Here is a 19,038-nt window from a genome sequence, read left to right as displayed (position 1 = left end):
CTGCAGGCAGCATGAAGGACACTGAAATGTGGCCTAACATGAAGGAGGCTCCAGATCTCTGGTGTAGAAACAGTATTTTTGTGCCATGACCAACATGGTATATGCTGCAGGAAAAGGCCTACATCTGAAGTAAAAGGCCTAGGCCAGCACCAGTGTGGCACAAGCTTGAGATTTGGGTGTATGTGAAACTTATGGAACCACAGGATCTTTAAGGTCCCTTCCAACATGAGCTGTTCTATGATTCTGTGCTTAGCAGCCCTGTACAGCCCCTGTAGGGCCCAGCCTCAGTTCATGCCCCTCAGCTTGTGCTTCAAAAGCGCTCCCTCACGTCACTTGTTCCATCTGTTTTTCTTGGCTACCCCAAGGGTGTCCTGGAGGCAGTGGCCAACTCTGAATAGAGAATGGAAACCAGCCATGAAAGCAGATCTAGGAAAAAATGGAAACCTGTGCATAAAAGGACTCTAAGTAACAGCTGAAAGAGTCTTTTATGGCAGCACCACCAGCTTCTTTTCTATGAATTCTCTTGATTTAGTGTCATAGGTTTTTTATTATTATTATATTTATTTATTTATTTATTTATTTATTTACTCTTGACAGCACGGTGGACAAGTACTATCTACCAAAGTATGCTTTTTCTGTGAATAGTCTTATGCAAACATTTACCAAAAGATATTTCCCAACTTTTTTTTTTTTTTTTACTTTTTTTTTTTCTTCTTCCTCCACCTCCCACTCTTCAAGCAGAACTCCAAGGGAAGTAGTCATTGATTTAAAGAATAACTCACGTTGAAGAGATCAAGACTGGGAAATGTGCTCCATGCCATCATAAAGGGAGATAAAAAAGAGGGTCAACAGTGTTGGCCCAAGTGCCCATGACTGAAGGGTGCTGCTGGTAACTAGCTGGCAGGAAGACTTGGTATCACTAATGTCCAGCCAACTTCTCCCCCCCCCAACTTCATCCCCTTCTTCAGTGTGAATATCAGCAATGTGGCTAAAGGGAGACTCCAGGAGACTATGGCAAAGGCCTTGCCAAATCCAGGTTCACCACATTCCCTTCTCTGCCCTCCCCTACTGCTTCACCTGCGGCAGGACTTTCCCCATCACGTTCCCATGGGCAGAGGTGACAACTGCAAATCTCCCAGTCCTTTTTCTTGTCCTTCCTGAAGACAAGTTTGCTGTCTGCTTTTTCCAAGTCCCCAGAAATCTCTCTGATCCAAATGCTTGATGGCCTGGTCCAGAAAGGCAGGGTAGTGTGACATAGCAGAGAGGGGCATCTGTAATGAGCCTGTGAGAGGGGGGTTACGGAAATCTCACAGGGACACTGGGGGTTGGTTCTGGAGTCACACAGGGCAACGGCAGCGCTCTGTGAGGTGTCCACATCTGAGCTGGCCTCCCACGCTCCTCATACACACGGGGCTGTTGAGAGACACGAGTCTCTGCCTTGCACACCATGCACAGTGCACTGCAGTGCCTGCAGTGTCCCTCTGGCTCCTGCAGCCACTGCCAGAGGCTGTGGGGCACCTCAGCCCTGCAGTGCTTTGCCTTGCTCTGCCCTTCTCTGAGATGCCCCACGGCATGATGAATGGTCACAGGGACCTTGCTTCAAGCAAGCACATCTCAGAGCTGGATAAAGGTGACTTCCCAAGGCATGTTAATTAATCTCGTGACACTGTCTGCCCCACTGGCCTTCATGAGACTTGTAGGAATGGCTGATGGCATTTGTGCTCACTCGTGTTCATCTCCCTATGTGTGTATCTGTGCAATGCATTCTGGGTCATATGCAGAAGAAAATGGGCTATTTTTTTGATTTTGAAACATCTCTAGTCATCAGTCTCCTCAAGGCATCCTTGAGATCCTGGTTCCTCATGCTGTAGATGAGGGGATTCACTGCTGGAGGCACCACTGAGTACAGAACTGCCACCAAAAGGTCCAGGGATGGGGAAGAGAGGGAGGGGGGCTTCAGGTAGGCAAACATGTCTGTACTGACAAACAGAGAGACCACGGCCAGGTGAGGGAGGCACGTGGAAAAGGCTTTGTGTCGGCCCTGCTCAGAGGGCATCCTCAGCACTGCCCTGAAGATCTGCACATAGGACAACACAATGAAAACAAAACAACCAAATACAAAAGAAAAACTGAACACAAGTAGCTCAACTTCCTTGAGGTAGGCATCTGAACAGGAGAGCTTCACGATTTGTGGAATTTGACAAAAGAATTGGTCTACAGAGTTGCCTTGGCAGAGGGGCAGGGAAAATGTGTTGGCCGTGTGCAAGACAGCATGGAGAAAGCCACTGCCCCAGGCAGCTGCTGCCATCTGGGCACAAGCTCTGCTGCTCAGGAGGCTTCCATAGTGCAGGGGCTTGCAGATGGCAATGTAGCGGTCGTAGGCCATGATCATTAGAATTGAATACTCTGAACCAAAGAAGAAGACAAAAAAGAGAACTTGAGCAGCACAGCCTTGATAGGAGATGGCCCTGTTGTCCCAGAGGGCATTGGCCATGGCTTTGGGTAGAGTGGTGGAGATGCAGCCCACGTCGAGGAGGGCAAGGTTGAGCAGGAAGAAGTACATGGGGGTGTGGAGGCGGTGGTGGCAGGCTATGGCGCTGAGGATGAGGCCGTTTCCCAGGAGGGCAGCCAGGTAGATGCCCAGGAAGAGCGCGAAGTGCAGGAGTTGCAGCTCACGCATGTCTGCAAATGCCAGCAGGAGGAACTCGCTCACAGATCTGATGTTGGGCATTTTCTGACATTGAACACGGCTGCCTATTTGAGAGAAAATGGTAGAAAAAGTTATAAAACACTTCTTTGTGGAAGAACTATTGCAAGCCTTAGAGTACACCCCAGACCAAGCCTCAGTATGTGAAGACATTTTCTGCAGCTCTCATGCTTGAGCTGTAGCTGGTGCTAGCTGAGAGTGACACTGGAAGAATGGGTAGTTGTGGGCTCCCTAGCATTCCTTCCTCCTGTGCAGCAGGAGGGAAGCAGGAACATGAGGGAACCTCAAGTGCCTTCTTCTTGTTAGTTGTTGCAAACAACTCATCTGAGTACTGAGCTGAGCTGTAGGTATTTTGTTTGCTTTATTCTATCCCAGTAGGCCTGGCAAAGCTTAGGATAGGAATTGGGTTGCTGAAAGTCCTCACATTTCCTGTGCATTCCTCTTGATACCCTGTGGGAGTGTCCCTTGGTGAAGATCAAGCAGAGCAGCTTTGCCCACCAGTCCTGTTCTTAGCTGCCCTGTGTCACCCTTATGTGAGTTGCAGGACCATCCCATTAGACTGTTTCTCTGAAAAACTGGAGAAGACACTGGAGAAGGCTGCTGAGGGAGGAGGGCCACAGAAAGCCAGACAGAGCTTGTGAGCTTGTCTTCTTTTCCATGGCTGCAAGAACTATGAGGCAGCTGACAGAGAGCCTGACATGGCCTGCTCGAGCAGGGTGTTCTGGGCAGACCAGGGAGACCTGGCCTATGGCTATACAAGAGGTTTCTGCCAGACTTCCTCACCTCGCACTGCAACCCAGCAGGACTCTCAAAGCCTACTGCATTACCCACTGCCCTCCCAGAAACAAGACTCAGCAAGAGGAGACCCTTCCAGGACCTGCAGCTGCATGGCCCTGCAGCCAGACCCTTACCTTGTCAAGGGCTGTGCAGTTTTCTCCTGCAGGCAGCTCTCAGCATCCTCCCACACCCAGCTGCCTCCAAGCCCTCTCTCCTTCTCTCCTCTCTGTGTGCCCACTGCGGTCAGAGCCCCCAGTCCTGCTGCACTGTGCAGAGGAGCTGCTCCTGGGCACAGCTGTCTCTCTGCACCACGGCCCTCTTGCCACGAGATCTCTCTGTCCCACAAGCCTGGCCCAGCTCAGCAGCACAGCACCAGCCCAAGGCACTGCAATCACCCCTCTGGGGGCTTTGCTGATGAGCCCACGAACCTCAGGCACTCAGAGACAATTGAAGACATCTCTCCAGAAGTCCAAGTCAGAGGCAAGTTTCGTACAGTGTCCCCCTGAGGGCCAGCACTGACACAGCCTCCCTTGGAGCTCGTTAGAGCAGAACCCTGGAGGCAGTGAGGACAAGGAGACAAAGGCTGTGTGAAGGTGACACTGAGGTATAGACAAACTGGATGTGTGTCAGCAAGCACAAGGGCCAGGCCTTGACCCCTGTCCTCTGGGAAGGAAGATCCTTTCCCTTCACACCTTCCACAGGACGCTTCCTGGTCAGTAGGCGATGGGGATGTGCATGGCCAAGTGAGGAGAATGGTACGAGCCCTGCCTGGTTCATGGGTGGCGGCAAGGAGGCAATGAGGTCCTGGTGTTTTAATGAGAAGCAGTGTCCTCATAAGCCTGAGTAACAGAGACAACAGCCATAGCTGTCCCTTTGGCTAGAGCTTAGGAGGAGATATGTTATACTCATTGTGATGGGGCCTCATTGATTCATTACAACGTTGTACAGCACCTCAGAGATGTCATACCACTGTTCTTCTCATGGCATTACACTGCCCACCACATCCCACGGACCCCAGCAAGAGCCCTGACACAGACATGGGGGTGCAGGATCTCCCCTCCCACTTCCAGGGATGAGGCCTTGGCTCTTCTGCTTCGTCAGAAGAATACAAGACTTTTTTCAGCACAGTGCTTTGCCTGTCTGTAACCATGGCCTCCAATTATCTGCCCTAACAAGGCCCTGGGGAGGCTTCATTAGTAACAGCCCTCAGTGGGCCCATTAATACTCCAAATCACTTCAACTTTTCCTCCTGACTTCACTTTCTCTAGCAGTTGCATGATTCTCCTCTCAGTACCTGAGCGTCATAGCATCAGACCAAAATACACCATGGTACTCATTAAAATGCAGAAACTCCTGACATCTCTTCCATAGTTTTCTTCATGACTTCAAGACTTGTACAGCTAATGGCAGAGCTTACATGAAGTAGTTAAGGAAGAAGATTTCAAAAAAACAGCTAATACAAAACTTTTTTTTTGTTTTAAAGGCTGAATTTTGCTGTATTTCAGTTTTGAGCATCATTCTCCAATTACTATTGATCCAGGGTGACTTCTTTGGAGGCCTTGATCGGGAAGAAAAACCTCCCGAGGTCTGACACCTCCACTGCCAGCAGTAGTCTTTGTCCCTGTAACTGTAGCACAGTTCAGCACATGGAAAACTTTTTAAGATAATCAGGGAAAAAATAAAAAATAAAATAAAATAAAATAAAATAAAATAAAATAAAATAAAATAAAATAAAATAAAATAAAATAAAATAAAATAAAATAAAATAAAATTAATTTGAAATGACCGTTGGATCCTGAGAAATTTAAAATGAATATTGTAAACAACTGGACATCCAGGGTGTCTCTTTGGTCTTCTGTGGAAAACTCAAGGTGAAAAGTGAAAAAAAAAAAAAATCTTCCTGTGGCTGTAGCTGTACCCATGATCTTGGACTCTTTTGGGAAATTGTCCCCCTCCAGCCACACAAACCTAAACTGAGTAATGTGAAAAGACCTGCCTAGTCAATAGAGTAGGGCAAAGTCCTACTTCCTGTGTTGTAGATGCAGAAGGCAAAAAGAATTGCATTGTGCCTGACACTACTCTGGGACGTGTCACCCAGGTCAGGCAACTTTACCTTAGTGCTGACAAGTCCATCACTAAAGCACGCTCCCAAGCTCTACATCTACACCTTGGCTCTCCAGTTGATGACCCAACTCATGGATGGCAATCAGGGACTCTCGGTTAGCGTGACACTGCCTCAGGTGCACCACCATGGTAGCCATTGGCACCTGCTGTTCTTCAACCCTCAGCAAACCCCCAACAGAAGGGTTCTGTGGAAGGCCAAGCAAGGTAGACAACTGGTTCATGTCCTTTGTCTCCAAGGCAGCTCTGCCAAAGCCCCACAGGTGGTGCCGTCTTGGAACTCTGAATTCCCTCTCCTGAAGCAGTCTATGCTGAGGATGCACATAGCCTCCGGGCCAGTCCCAAAGGGGTGCTTTTGTCATTCCTTCCCAGTTAGACTCACTTCAGCCTCCAGTACAGTTAACGCTTGGGATCCTGCTGTCACTCCAGAAATACAGGTGGGTTCTACCTCTTTCTAGCTTGATGGCATTAGGGTACTCTGTGCACTGGTGTCTACTAGAGCCTGGTATATTTTGTGGGTCTGATGTGCCAGGCCATAATAATAATTATATCTGTGTCTATAATAATAATAATAATTATTATTATTATTATTATTAATATTATTATTATTATTATAGTGAAATATATAATAACAACAATTTATTGCTATTGTCGTTATTATTATTTCCTTTGTGTCCTATTAATCTGCTTTTATATCAACTCATAAACTTTTACTTTTTTTTTTCTCCCTCTTCTCTCCTGCAGTCCATTGGATGAATATCTGTACAGTTCTGAGCTGCCTGCTGGGTCAAACCACAGCAAGGCTTTTTGGTGCCTAGCATGGAGCACAAAGGTTGAGATGACAGAGCTGACCACAGCATTTTAAAAGTAAATTGTTATAAGCATTAGATCAGTTTAACAGTTGCTGATCACAGCATTGATATTTTTGATCTGGGGTCTGTGGTGCTTGTTTTCAGAATTGTGTTGTACAGCACATTACTAATTGTCATCCATGGTGTGCTCTTTATCCGTTCTGGGGGCTGGTTTAAGGTTACTGTTTTGCTGTATTGGATAACGCTGACTTATGACAGGATAAAATAATTGCTCCTCCATACCTCAGGAACCATCTCTTCATCTCATAGAAATTATTTAGAATTACACTCTTTTAAACTCTTTGCCTTTTGTCCTTGGGGAGTAAACCTATGCAGGGTGTGTGGAACTGGGATGGACAGTGGGGGATGCTTTTCACCACTTCTTCCCTCTCTCTTTCTCCTGCACATCCCCCTTCTCCTCCAGGACAGGCATATAGCCTGTCCAAAGCCACTCCAAACCCTGCAACAGGCCCTGCAGGCACTCCAGCTCCTAGAGGTGGGCCCAAAGTTAAATTGACACTCGTGACAGGCCCTATAGCTACTCCCAAACCTGCGATAGGCCCTGCAGCCACTCCAACACATCCAAAAGGCCCTGCAGCCAGAACAACTCCAGTGATGGGCCCTGCAGCCACTCCAGCACCTGCAATGGGCCCCATGGCTGGGCCAGAGAACCAGCCTGTGCCAGTATTGGTTGCCTCTTTATGCAAGAGAAAACAATGGGTGTAAAAGTCAGTTTTTCTTTAGAAAGGAAAGAAACTCAGGCACCCAGACAAGAAAGGAGGAGGAAGTAGAAGAGGCAGGTTTCTCCTAAGTTGGTCCATCATGGAGGCAGGATGACGAAGAAGAAGAGGTCATATAAGCATCAGAAACCATGTGATCCCTATCCCAGTGTAAGCTACGAGACATGGGAAAATATTTTAGCCATCATCTCGGTGAGCACATTGTCAGCTGGCTGCTCCAGTGCTGAGAGAAGGGGGCTAACAGTCTGGATTTAGAGGGCAGGGAAGCCAAGCAGCTGGGATCCTCCTGTAGGTGAGAGGTGATTGAGAAAGCCAGTGGAAAAGGGCACAAGGAACTTAATCCTCTCAGGCCTGAAAGAAAGGTATTCCTTGAAGGAAGACCTTCTATGTCAACCAGGCAAGTGGACCACCATGCACAGGGGTATCCTGTACCTAAGGGAATTACCCATGCTGAAGGCGATTTGTAGAAACCTAGAAACTAACAGCTGTCCAAAGATCCAGATAAAGTCAACTGCACATGACCCATGTGACAGAAGTTTGTACAGAGCGCACCATAATCATATGCCAATTCGTTGGCAGTAATGACCAGGAAAGTCCAAGAGGAACCCATGGTGGATGAATCGGCTAGCCAGCTATGGCATTACAAAGAAAGTCTCTCTTCTTCCCTACGAACCTGTGTCTCGTCTATGGAGAAACTGTCTGAGTAGGTCCAAGAACTACAAGAGAATACATCTTCCTCCCTACCTGTACGAACCAATACCTCAGCTCTCAGGTGTAAGTGTCCCTCTACTCAAGAAAGGTGATATAGTGGGTACATACCACGTGCAGCTCTGTGGTTTTAACTGTGTGATCACGGAGAAGCCATGAGTAAATGGGATGGAAAATCTACCTCCATCCTAGAGGCATGGATACATGAAGCGCAAGGAAAAACATTCACAAAAAGTGGTTTGTCTGAGAAAATTGCTGCTCCTGTTTCTAGTGGGCAGTCCTCCAAACAGAGTAATGAATACTATGAGCGGGACTAGAGGGGTTCTACCTCCAACCGGGGGGAGGAAGGAGGCAACTGGGTGTATTGGACTTTGAGGATTACTCGCTTGGCACATCAGACCCACAGCAGGTGTTAGGTTTTAAAGGACACCAATGCACAGTGTAGTGTAATGCCATTGAGCTAAAAGGGCCAGAACCCAATTGTATTTCTGGAATGATGGGAGAATCCCAGTAGTCAACTGTATTGGAGGCTGATGTGAGTCTAATGGGAAAGAGTGGCAAAAGCAACCCATTGAGACTGGCCCAGAAGCTCTGTGAACCCTTAGTATAGACTCCTTCAGGAAAGGGTACTTCAAAGATCCAAAGGCTTACCTTTAAACAGTTGTCTACCTTGCCCACTCTCTCACAGGACCCTTCTGCTCTGGAGGTGCTGATGGCCAATGAGCAGCAGGTGCCAATCGCTACCACAACAGTGCACCTGAGGCAGTATTGCACTGACAGAGGCTCCCTGATTCCCCTGCATGACCTGGTTCATTGACTGGAGAGCCAAGGAGTGATCAGCAAAGCTCTCTCACCCTTTAATAGTCCCATATGAACAGTGCAAAATTCTAATGGGGAGTGGAAGATAATGGTGGACGTCTGTGGCCTGAATGAAGTCCCACTACCGCTGATTTTGACGTAAAATAAAGTAAGGTGAAAGGACCTACACAGGAGATCCTGAGGCAGGCTGGCCAGGTTCAGGGGGACCCCTGCCTGGGGACAGGCTGGGTATCGGTCAGTGTGTGGTGAGCAATTGCACTGTGCAACGCTTGATTTACTAAACTACATTATCATCATCAGCAGCAGCAGCAGCAGCAACATCTCTTCCTTTCCTTTGCAATCAAACCATCCTTATCTCAACACAAGATCATTTCGGGGGTGAGGATGAGCTACGTGGTGCTGAGTTGTCTGCCAGGATAAAGCACAACATGCTTGATAACCACAGTCCAACAGCACAAATCACACTTTAAAAAATCACTCTCTGACATCTACAGAGAGAAGCCTTCCTCTGAGACCAGGCCTGGCTCTGCAGGGGCAGTGCCTGTGCTCAGGGGTGCAGAGGAAGAGTCCCATCCCAGCAGCACGGCCAAGGAGCACCAGCACTTGGGGCATGCAGAGCTGATCTCTTGCCACTGCCGCCCTGCCCTGCTGAGCCCTGCTGGTGGGGTCAGGCCCGGCTGCTCCTCTCACTTGGTGCCAGTGCTGCTGTGGGGCTGTGCTGGGACTGCAGGCAGGGACAGGCAGTGGGCACGGCAGTGGCACAGCTGGCCTCCACTGCAGCACTTCCCTCCTAAGGGGGGATCCCCTCCAAGGTGGACTGACCAGAGCTCAAGTGCTCAGTCTGCTGTGAGCAGGCAGAGGAGAGCTCTGCAGCCCCAGAACACACAAAAATCTCACCAAAGGAACCTGGCGAGTGATACCTTGCAGCCCTGGGGCAATGGCAGTGATCCCATGAGCTGGATCTGCCTCCCAACCTGCCCAGCACAGCCCTGCAGAGTGCCCCCGTGCCCCAGGCACTACAGCCCCCTCGCTCTGCAGAGCAGTACCGCCAGCTGGGGCTGGGGCTGCAAGGATGCTTCCCGTGAGTGTCTTGTAGGCTGGCTTCAGGCACACAACTTCTGGATGTGAGTGTGATCTCCACTGTGCACTAGGAGCTGAGATACCACCAACAGGCATGGGGCTGGAACATTGCCTGCAAGGTCCTTCCTGCCCTAACACCTCACAGGACTGGCACAGAACTGGCTCCTGTGTGTCAGAGAGGCTGGGAGCCCAGCAGGTGTGCCATGAGCTTGGAGGATCACAACCAGATCACTTCCACCTGGGCAGCTCCTGGCCCAAAAAGGGGGTGTTTTGTAGGTGTGGTATTATAAGCTCAGTGGTGCCTCAGAAACACTAAGTCCAGCAGGAAGCAAATGGCTGTTAAATGGCCTGTGAGGTGAGCTCTCTCTGAAGTAGCTGACAGGTCACCCTTGACTCCTGGCTGGGATCTGTGCCTTTAGGCTCACATCTGCCAGTGTCCATGGTAGGGCAGCAGAAGGCACTTGCTGTGGATGCAGTTTCTGAGATCAGCTCTTTCTAAGTACCTGGTAGGCCCCATAGTGGAAGAGGTCTTGGATAGGGGTTGTCATGTCAGAGGTGTCAGCTTTTGCCTGAAGTCATACTTTAGGACTGCTTTCAGTTTTCTACACAGAGAGGGCCACTGCCTCCAAGACGCTTGGGGCAAACTGAACCATGCATGAGGGTTTGGAAAAGATAGCCTGGGTGCACAGAAGCCATTCCATATCCAAAAGTTGGAGGCAGGAAACAAAATTTTGGGGTGGTACAAGAGATGCTGGGCGTATTGTGCAGGGTTCAGCTACAGCCTTTGTGTTCTTTTCCATCCTGACTTAGGTGCCATGTCAATCTCTAGAAAGGAGTAGCCAACAGATATGAGACAGATACTCTGAGATCATGAAAGCCATCAGAAAGCTGTCCCTAAGAAGATGACTGATATGGGGAAGTCAGGAGAAGCCTGGCCAGGAGAGATGTGAGATTTGAGGGAGGGAAGAGGAGTTTGGCCAACAGAAATTAATGATTTCTGTGAGGTTCGAACATTCAGGCAATGTTGATTCTGCTGTAATGATGGCTTAAAACAGTCATGTAAAGCCATTCCCCTATTTTAGCCAGTGTCATTAATCCCCAAACCTAAATGCTACTCCATACCCTGACAGGAATCCACTACTCTTATGCCTGACCTCAAAGTATCCCTTCAAGCCAAAACACAGCCTATAGTCGCTTCCCTTTATCTTGAGTCTTTTGCTCACCCTGATCTGATCAGCTTGTGGGCCGCAAGGAGGAGATGGGTGGGAATGCTGTGATTAGATCAGCTCTGCCTCAGCATCTCATGGCCCAGCAGGAGGAATGTGACTGTGGCAGGGACTGTGAGGTCACTTCTGTCTCTGCACTTGATAGGGCAGCAGCAGGAACGTGTCACGCAAAGGGACTGTGAGGTCACTTCCGTCTGGAGGTGGCAGGTCACCCTTGACTTCTCCCTGGGAGCTGCACTTTTGGGCTGACATCTGCCAGTGGCCCTGCTAGGCCAGCACAAGGCACCTGCTTGGCATGCTGACTGGGGGATCCCCTCTGCCTCCAGACCCAGGAGGACCCAGACAGAAAGAAGGCCCCCAGATGGGTTGTCCTGTCCCTTCTGCTTGAGTCCATGACTGGGCAGCAGCAGGCACAAGGCTTGGCTGTGTCTAGCCAAGAAGCTGCAAGGCCAGCAGCAGGCCCCTGGCTTGGAAGCTGCTGCTGAGGTGACTTGTGTCTGGTTGGCTGAGAGGCCGCAAGGAGCCTGCTGGGTTGGGATGCCTACTTCAGGAGAGGTTTCCACCACAGGGATGCCATACGAGCAGTGGTGCCTTCTCACAAGGAACCAGGGAAGCTTCCTACAGAGCTGCGATATGAGATATTTGGGTCCATGGCTATGGCTATTGTCTCTGCCACTGAAGTTTTTGAGGAGACAGCTAATCATTAAAGCACCAGAGCCTAATTGACTCCTTGTGGGCTCATCAGCAAAGCCCCCAGAGGGGTGATTCCAATGCCTTGGGCTGGGCCGCTGTTATTGAGCTGGGTTGGTCTTGTGGGATAGATAAAACACATTTGAGAAAGTCCCATGAAGCAGAGAGACAGCTGTGCCCAGGAGCAGCTCCTCTGCACAACGCAGCAGGGCTGGGGGCTCTGACTGCAGCTGGCACACAGAGAGGAGAGAAGGAGAGAGGGCTTGGAGGCAGTTGGCAGTGGGAGGATGCTGAGAGCTGCCTGCAGGAGAAACCGGCACAGCCCTTGACAAGGTAAGTGCCTGGCTGCAGGGCCATGCAGCAGGTCCTGGGAGGGTCTCCTGCTGGGTGTTGTTTCTGGGAGGGCAGTGGGCAATGCAGTAGGCTTTGAGAGTCCTGCTGGGTTGCAGTGCGAGGTGAGGAAGTCTGGCAGAAGCCCCTTGGAGTGTCATTACCTTGCTATCCCTGATCAGATAAGACAGGTGTGGTCAAGCGTCCTCCAGACCCTACAGGGGTGCAGCTGGGATATGGGACACTCCAGCTTGCGAATATCCAGCTCTGTCTGTGGGGCATCCTCCTGGGCTGCAGGCTGCTCTTCCGCAGGATGCAGCTCTCTCGTGGCATCGTTGTGTTATCCAGGTGCCTGAAGGAGAAGACACCTCCTTGCTAAGGCCATGTCCGTGCTGCTGGATGGCTATCTGTGGGAAGCTGGTTTGAGGCTTCTGCACTCCTATCTAGGAGGGAAGAGCTGAGATCCTGATCACACACCCAGAAATAAGGTGAGGATTCTGTCCATCTGCCTTTTGAGTCGGGCTTCTCTGCTCTCAGCTGTCTCCAGTTTCTTCTCGTGCCCAAGCTCACTTCTGTTCAGATCTGCTCTGCTCAGTCTTCACCAAGGGACAGTCCTTTTGCCTCCTGGCATCCGCAAGATTTCACCAGGAGCACGCATGAAAAGTCACAGAGTTCAACTATCCAATAATTCACCTAAGCATTACAGGGGCAACCGAATAACATTAAAGCAAGTAAAACACTGCTCTAAATGCAGCTCTGCTCTGCATTCAGATGCGTTGTTTGCAAGAAAATGCTGCAAACTCATTGACCTGACAAGTGGACTGAACTTGAGTTTCCCCCACGTTCCTGATTCCCTCCTGCTGCAGGTAGGACTCCTCTGCAGCCCACAGCAGCCCCTGCTCCCCATGCCACTCAGCCAGCACCAGCCACAGCTCAAGCAGGAGAGCTGCAGAAAGGTTCTGCTGCAAAGACAGAGGCTCTGTTTGGGGGTTCTGTAAGACTTGTAATAGGTTTTCCTCATCCAAATCAGTTCTAACTTTGTTCTACCTTTTTCTCTCCAACAGAGAATGTCAGAAAATGCCCAACATCAGCTCTGTGAGCGAGTTCCTCCTGCTGGCATTCGCAGACACGCGCGAGCTGCAGCTCCTGCACTTTGCGCTCTTCCTGGGCATCTACCTGGCTGCCCTCCTGGGCAATGGCCTCATCCTCAGCGCCATAGCCTGCGACCACCGCCTCCACACCCCCATGTACTTCTTCCTCCTCAACCTCGCCCTCCTTGACCTAGGCTGCATCTCCACCACTCTGCCCAAAGCCATGGCCAATTCTCTGTTGGACACCAGGGCCATCTCCTATCAAGGCTGTGCTGCACAGGTCTTCCTTTTAGTTTTCCTGGTTGGAGCAGAATATTCCCTTCTCACCATCATGGCCTATGACCGCTATGTTGCCATCTGCAAGCCCCTGCACTATGGGAGCCTCCTGGGCAGCAGAGCTTGTGCCCAGATGGCAGCAGCTGCCTGGGGCAGTGGCTTTCTCAATGCTGTCCTGCACACGGCCAACACATTTTCCATGCCCCTCTGCCACGGCAATGCTGTGGACCAGTTCTTCTGTGAAATCCCCCAGATCCTCAAGCTCTCCTGCTCAGATGCCTACCTCAGGGAAGTTTTGTCTCTTGTGTTTAGTGTTTTTTTAGGCTTTGGTTGTTTTGTTTTCATTGTGTTGTCCTATGTACAGATCTTCAGGGCAGTGCTGAGGATGCCCTCTGAGCAGAGCAAGAACAAAGCCTTTTCCACGTGCCTCCCTCACCTGGCTGTGGTCTCCCTGATGGTTAGCACTGGCATGTTTGCTTACCTGAAGCCCCCCTCTGTCTTCTCCCCATCCCTGGACCTGGTGCTGGCATTTCTGTACTCAGTGGTACCTCCAGCACTGAACCCCCTCATCTACAGCTTGAGAAACAAGGACCTAAAGTATGGAGTGAGGAGACTGTTCCTATACATGCTTCTTAAGCATCAATAATATAGTTATAATATATAATCATAATTATTTCAAATTATTGTTATTCGTGTCATTTCATTTTTATCATTATTTCACTAATATTATTCTTAGCATCCTGCCTGTTAATTAATTTCTTTACTTTGACCAAATCATCTAATCTACCTGTAGTACTAGTCCTCCAGTGCAAATAAAAACAATAATGAAGCCATCAGAAATTCATTGGTGTCAGCATCCCTCTCTTCTGATCTCCTCTGGAGGGGCTCAAGCTACCACATGCAGGAGCAGCCCCGGTGGCCCTCGGGGCTGCCCCTCACTGCCCGTTGGGCTCTGCCTCTCTGCTGCCTTCGGGTCGGGGCTGCTGCTTCCCTGGAGCCATGGCCATGGCCAGCAGCAGAACGTGGTCTGGTAGGGAGTGTAATGTTAGCATAACATAAATTATGTGGTATAAAGGGTGGATATATGTCCTGGTTTCAGTTAGGACAGAGGTAATTTTCTTCCTAGTACCTTGTAGAATGCTATGGTTTGGCTTAGGATGAGAAGAGTGCTGGTAAGACGCTGATGTTTAATTGTTGCAGAGCAGTGCTTACTCCAAGCCAAGGACGTCTCAGCTTCTCACTCTGTCCTGCCAACGGGCAGGCTGGGGGTGCAGTGGGAGCTGGGAGGGGACAGACCCAGGACAGGTGACCCAAACTGGCCAAAGGGATATTCCATACCATCTGACGTCATGCTAAACAATAGATAGGGGTGGCTAGCCATGGGGAGGAGGGCTGGACTGCTCGGGGTTAGTCTGGGCATTGTTCAGCGGGTGGTGAGCAATTGCATTGTGCATCACTTGTTTGTACACATTATTAGTAGTAGTACTATTATCATCATTATTGTTATTATTGTAATTGTTATTATTATTTTTCTGTCTTAATAAACTGTCTTTATCTCAACTCACAGGCTTCACTTTCCCGTTTCTCTCCCCCATCCCAGAGAGGGAGGGCTTACAGTTCTGTAAGCACACCAGGTCAGTGATCTCCTGTGCATCCAGCATCTCAATAATAGAATGCCTGCTTTCTAAAACTCCTATTTGAGTCTTAGAGAGTTACTTTGAGTGGCTTTTACAGTATCACCCTCGCCTCCTGTCAGCTGCTGCCCATCCAGGCTCCTGGCACAAATGTGGCCCCTCAACAACTCCACAGCTTGTGTTGCCTTTGCTGCCTCACCCTGTCCTCTCCCTTGACTCTTTGTCTCTGCCAGGCCCCACATTCCACACCCAAACGCATCCCTTTGCTGTTGTCACCCTCTCCCCTGCCCAGCGGAATGGCAGAGCCAGGGCAGGACATGGTAGAGTTAGGCCCTGTAGCGACCTTGCAGAGTGCTTGTGGCAAAGTGGGACCTGGGACTGGGCTCTGTGGTACAGAGGAGGCCCCATGCAGGAAAGATGAGGTTAAACAGCAACTTTGCAGGGGGTGTGTCCATCGTGGTTTGGCACGGGAGGCTTCTGGCCACGAAGGGGCTAGGGATGGGTTGACACAACTTCTCTGGGCAACCTGTTCCATTGACCACTACCCCCAAAGGAAAGAGTGTCTTCCTTATAATTAATTTTAAAGTACCCTCTCTTAGTTTTAAAGCATTACCTAAAGGCCCCCTTTAGGTACTGGAAGGCTGCTATAGGGTCTCTCCAGGCTGAAGAGAACCAGCTTTCTCAGCCAGTCTTCATGGAAAAGGTGCCACAGCCTCTTTATCCTGTTTTTGGCCTCTTCTAGACTCCTTCTAATACTTCCATGTCCTTCTTGAGTTTGGGACCCCAGAGCTGAATGCAGTAAAAGTGGTCTCCCAAGAGCAGAGCTGAGGGAGAGAAACACCTCTCTCAAGCTTTGGGTCAAACTTCTTTGATGCAGCCCAGAATACAGTTTTCTTTCTGGGCTGCAAACTCCCATTTCCAGCCCAGGTTGAGCTTCTCATCCACCAGCACTCCAGGTCCTTCTCCTCAGAGCTGCTCCCTATCCATTGGCTGCTCCACCCAGCTAGTATTTGTGCTTGGGAATGCCCCAATCCAGCTGCAGAACCTTGCATTTAGCCTTTGTGAACCTCATCAGGTTCACACAGGAATATCTCTCAAGCCTGTCTGGGTCCATCTGCATATCATCCCTTCCCTCCAGTGTATCGACTGCACCACCCAGCTTGGTGTCATCAGCACACTCACTGAGATTGCACTCAGTCACACTGTCCACGTCACTGACAAAGTGTGAAACAGTGCTGGTCCCAATACTGACCCCTGAGGAACAGCACTCTTTACTGATTTCCACTTGGACATTGAGCTGTAGACTCCAGCTCCTTGTGGGTGACCATCCAGCCAATTTCTCACCCACCAGGTGATCCATCCATCACATCCATGTCTCTCCAATTGAGAGACAAGGATATCGCGTGGCACGGTGTCACATGATTTGCACAAGTCAATGTTCATGATGTGAACCTTGCTTTTCCTCTCTCCATCAGTGCCCATCATAGAAGGCCACCGGGTTTGTCAGGCACGATCTGCCCTTAGTGAAGGCTGTCACCAACAGACAGCAGTTTGCAGTCACCACCAGTCCAAAGAGCAGGGTAATGTGTTAAGTCAGAGAGAGGCATTTGCAATGAACCTGTACAAGGAGGGTGACAGAAATCTCATGGGAACGCTGGGGGTAATTACTGGAGTTCTGTACAGAGAAATGTCGGGGGTCTGTGAGGTGCCAGCATCTGAACTGGCCCCGTGCACTGCTCATACACACTGGGTTCAGAGACACGAGTCTCTGCCTTGCACACAAACACAGGCAGTGCACTGCAGCACTTGCAGGGTCCCTCTGGCTCCTGCAGCCACTGGCAGAGGCTGGGAGACACCTCAGCATTGCAGTGCATTGCCCTCCTCTGAGATGCCCCACAGCATGATGAATGGGCACAGGGACCCCGGAGGCTCTAGGAAGCACATCACAGAGCTGCATTCAGCTCTTGCTCTTTGGCCTGCAGTCCCAGCATGGCCACACAGCAGCACTGGACCAAGCTCCAGCAGCAGCCAGGCCTTACACTGCCAGCAGGGCTCAGCAGGAGAGGGTGGCAGTGGCAGGAGAGCAGCTCTGCATGCCCCAAGTCCTGGTGCTCTAGGGCTGGACTACTGGGCCGTGACTCTTTTCCTCTGCACCCCTGCACATGGGCACTGCATCTGCAGCCACAGAAAAGACCTCAGAGGAAAGACATAAGACAAAAAGGCAGTTTAATTGGTTTAAATACAGAAGCAAAATGAAGAATTATATTTCTTTGTGGACAACATTTGATAAAATAAAATTGGAAAAAACAAAAAACAAAAAACAAACCAAAAAAAAACCAACAGCACAAGACTCACGGGCTTCGCTTATCATGAATAACATTATGAGTGATTTACCAAAGAAGGCAGGCAATATATTGCTTAAGAAAAACACCCAGTCATCACTTTCCACATGGCGACCTTGATCTCCTTGCTCCTCATGCTGTAGATGAAGGGGTTCACTACTGGAGGAGCCACCAAGTACAGAAACGCCAGAACAAGATCCAGGGAAGGGGAAGAAATCAAGGGGGGCTTCAGGTGGGCAAAGATAACTGTGCTGAGAAAGAGGGAGACCACGGCCAGGTGAGGGAGGCACGTGGAAAAGGCTTTGTGCCGGCCCTGCTTAGAGGGCATCCTCAGCACTGCCCTGAAGATCTCCACATAGGACACCACAATGAAAGCAAAACACCCCAACAATAGAAAAGCAGTAACTGTAGTAAGTTGAACTTCCCTGAGGTAGGAGTCTGAGCAGGAGAGCTTGAGGATGTGGGGGATTTCACAGAAGAACTGGTTGAGGGAATTGCCATAGCAGAGAGGCAGGGAAAATGTATTGGCAATGTGCAGCACAGCGTGGAGACAGCCACAGACCCAGGCAGCTGCTGCCATCTGGGCACAAGCTCTGCTGCCCACGAGGCTCCCGTAGTGCAGGGGCTTGCGGGTGGCAATGAAGCGGTCGTAGGCCATGATGGTGAGAAGGAAATACTCTGCTGACATCAAGAAGACAAACATAAAGACCTGAGCAGCACAGCCTTGATAGGAGATGGCCCTGGTGTCCCAGAGGGCATTGGCCATGGCTTTGGGCAGAGTGGTGGAGACGCAGCCCACGTCGAGGAGGGCGAGGTTGAGGAGGAAGAAGTACATGGGGGTGTGGAGGTGGTGGTGGCAGGCTACGGCGCTGAGGATGAGGCCGTTGCCCAGGAGGGCAGCCAGGTAGATGCCCAGGAAGAGCACGAAGTGCAGGAGCTGCAGCTCGTGCGTGTCTGCGAATGCCAGCAGGAGGAACTCGCTCACAGAGCTGATGTTGGGCATTTCTTGCCTCTGGCCAAGGTAGTCTGTCTAAAAGAAGCAAAGACTTTGCAATGTTTAAGGACTTCTCTGACCAAAATCCATTGCATGTCTCAACAAACACCACACATACAACGTACTACCTCATTCCTTTCAGGAAGATCTTTCTGTCACTCCTTGTCTTTTCTCTGGTTGGTGTTCTGAGGGTGCCACAAGAAGCAGGGAGCTGTGCTGTGGGCTCTGTAGCAGTCAGTCCTAGGATACAGCAACAGGTAAAAGGGAACCTGGAGTGATCTGTGAAGTCCACAGGTCACGGGCATGAGAAGGTCAAATAATTCCCTAAGACACAACAAAGGTGGTGTTGGTACCATCTCTATGGTGAGGTGTGTGAGGTGCCTCAGAGCAACAGCAATGCTCAAGGAGCCTTAGTCTCTACTACAGATGTTCCAACTCCATGACCATCCTTCTGTCTCAGCACATGGGCAGAAAAATGAAGCAGATTCTAAAAAGTGCACTGCTTTCAGGTAGCTCTTGCTGGGCAGTTCTGCAATGCAGTGCCCTGGGGAGGTGTGGGGCTGTGAGCAGCCTGCCCCAGGCAGCACGCTGTGGGCAGCAGCAGGACCCTGCCCTGCCCTGGCCTGCTGGGGGGGCTCCTTCCACCCACAGC

The 19,038-nt window shown here is 50.2% G+C and overlaps 1 protein-coding gene and 1 pseudogene across 2 annotated transcripts; one reads left to right on the top strand and one right to left on the bottom strand.

Moving 5' to 3' along the window:
* Positions 1–1,792: 1,792 nt before the first annotated feature.
* Positions 1,793–18,227, bottom strand: LOC311216139 (olfactory receptor 14C36-like; annotated as a pseudogene). Its single transcript has 2 exons — positions 18,068–18,227; positions 1,793–2,406 (listed from the first exon to the last, which is right to left on the bottom strand). The product of its transcript is annotated as an olfactory receptor 14C36-like (transcript).
* On the top strand, positions 13,127–14,062 carry LOC311216593 (olfactory receptor 14C36-like; the record flags this gene model as incomplete). The annotated part of the gene is made up of 1 exon (XM_084298126.1): positions 13,127–14,062. One exon carries the CDS (start codon positions 13,127–13,129, stop codon positions 14,060–14,062), a length of 936 nt encoding a protein of 311 aa, XP_084154252.1.
* Positions 18,228–19,038: the final 811 nt, after the last annotated feature.

Source organism: Netta rufina, assembly GCF_964035555.1.
Source record: "Netta rufina genome assembly, chromosome: 18".
In the NCBI taxonomy this organism is placed as follows: Eukaryota; Metazoa; Chordata; class Aves; order Anseriformes; family Anatidae; genus Netta; species Netta rufina.
Note: the sequence above shows the minus strand (reverse complement) of the source record. Positions and strands in the feature narration are given on the sequence as shown.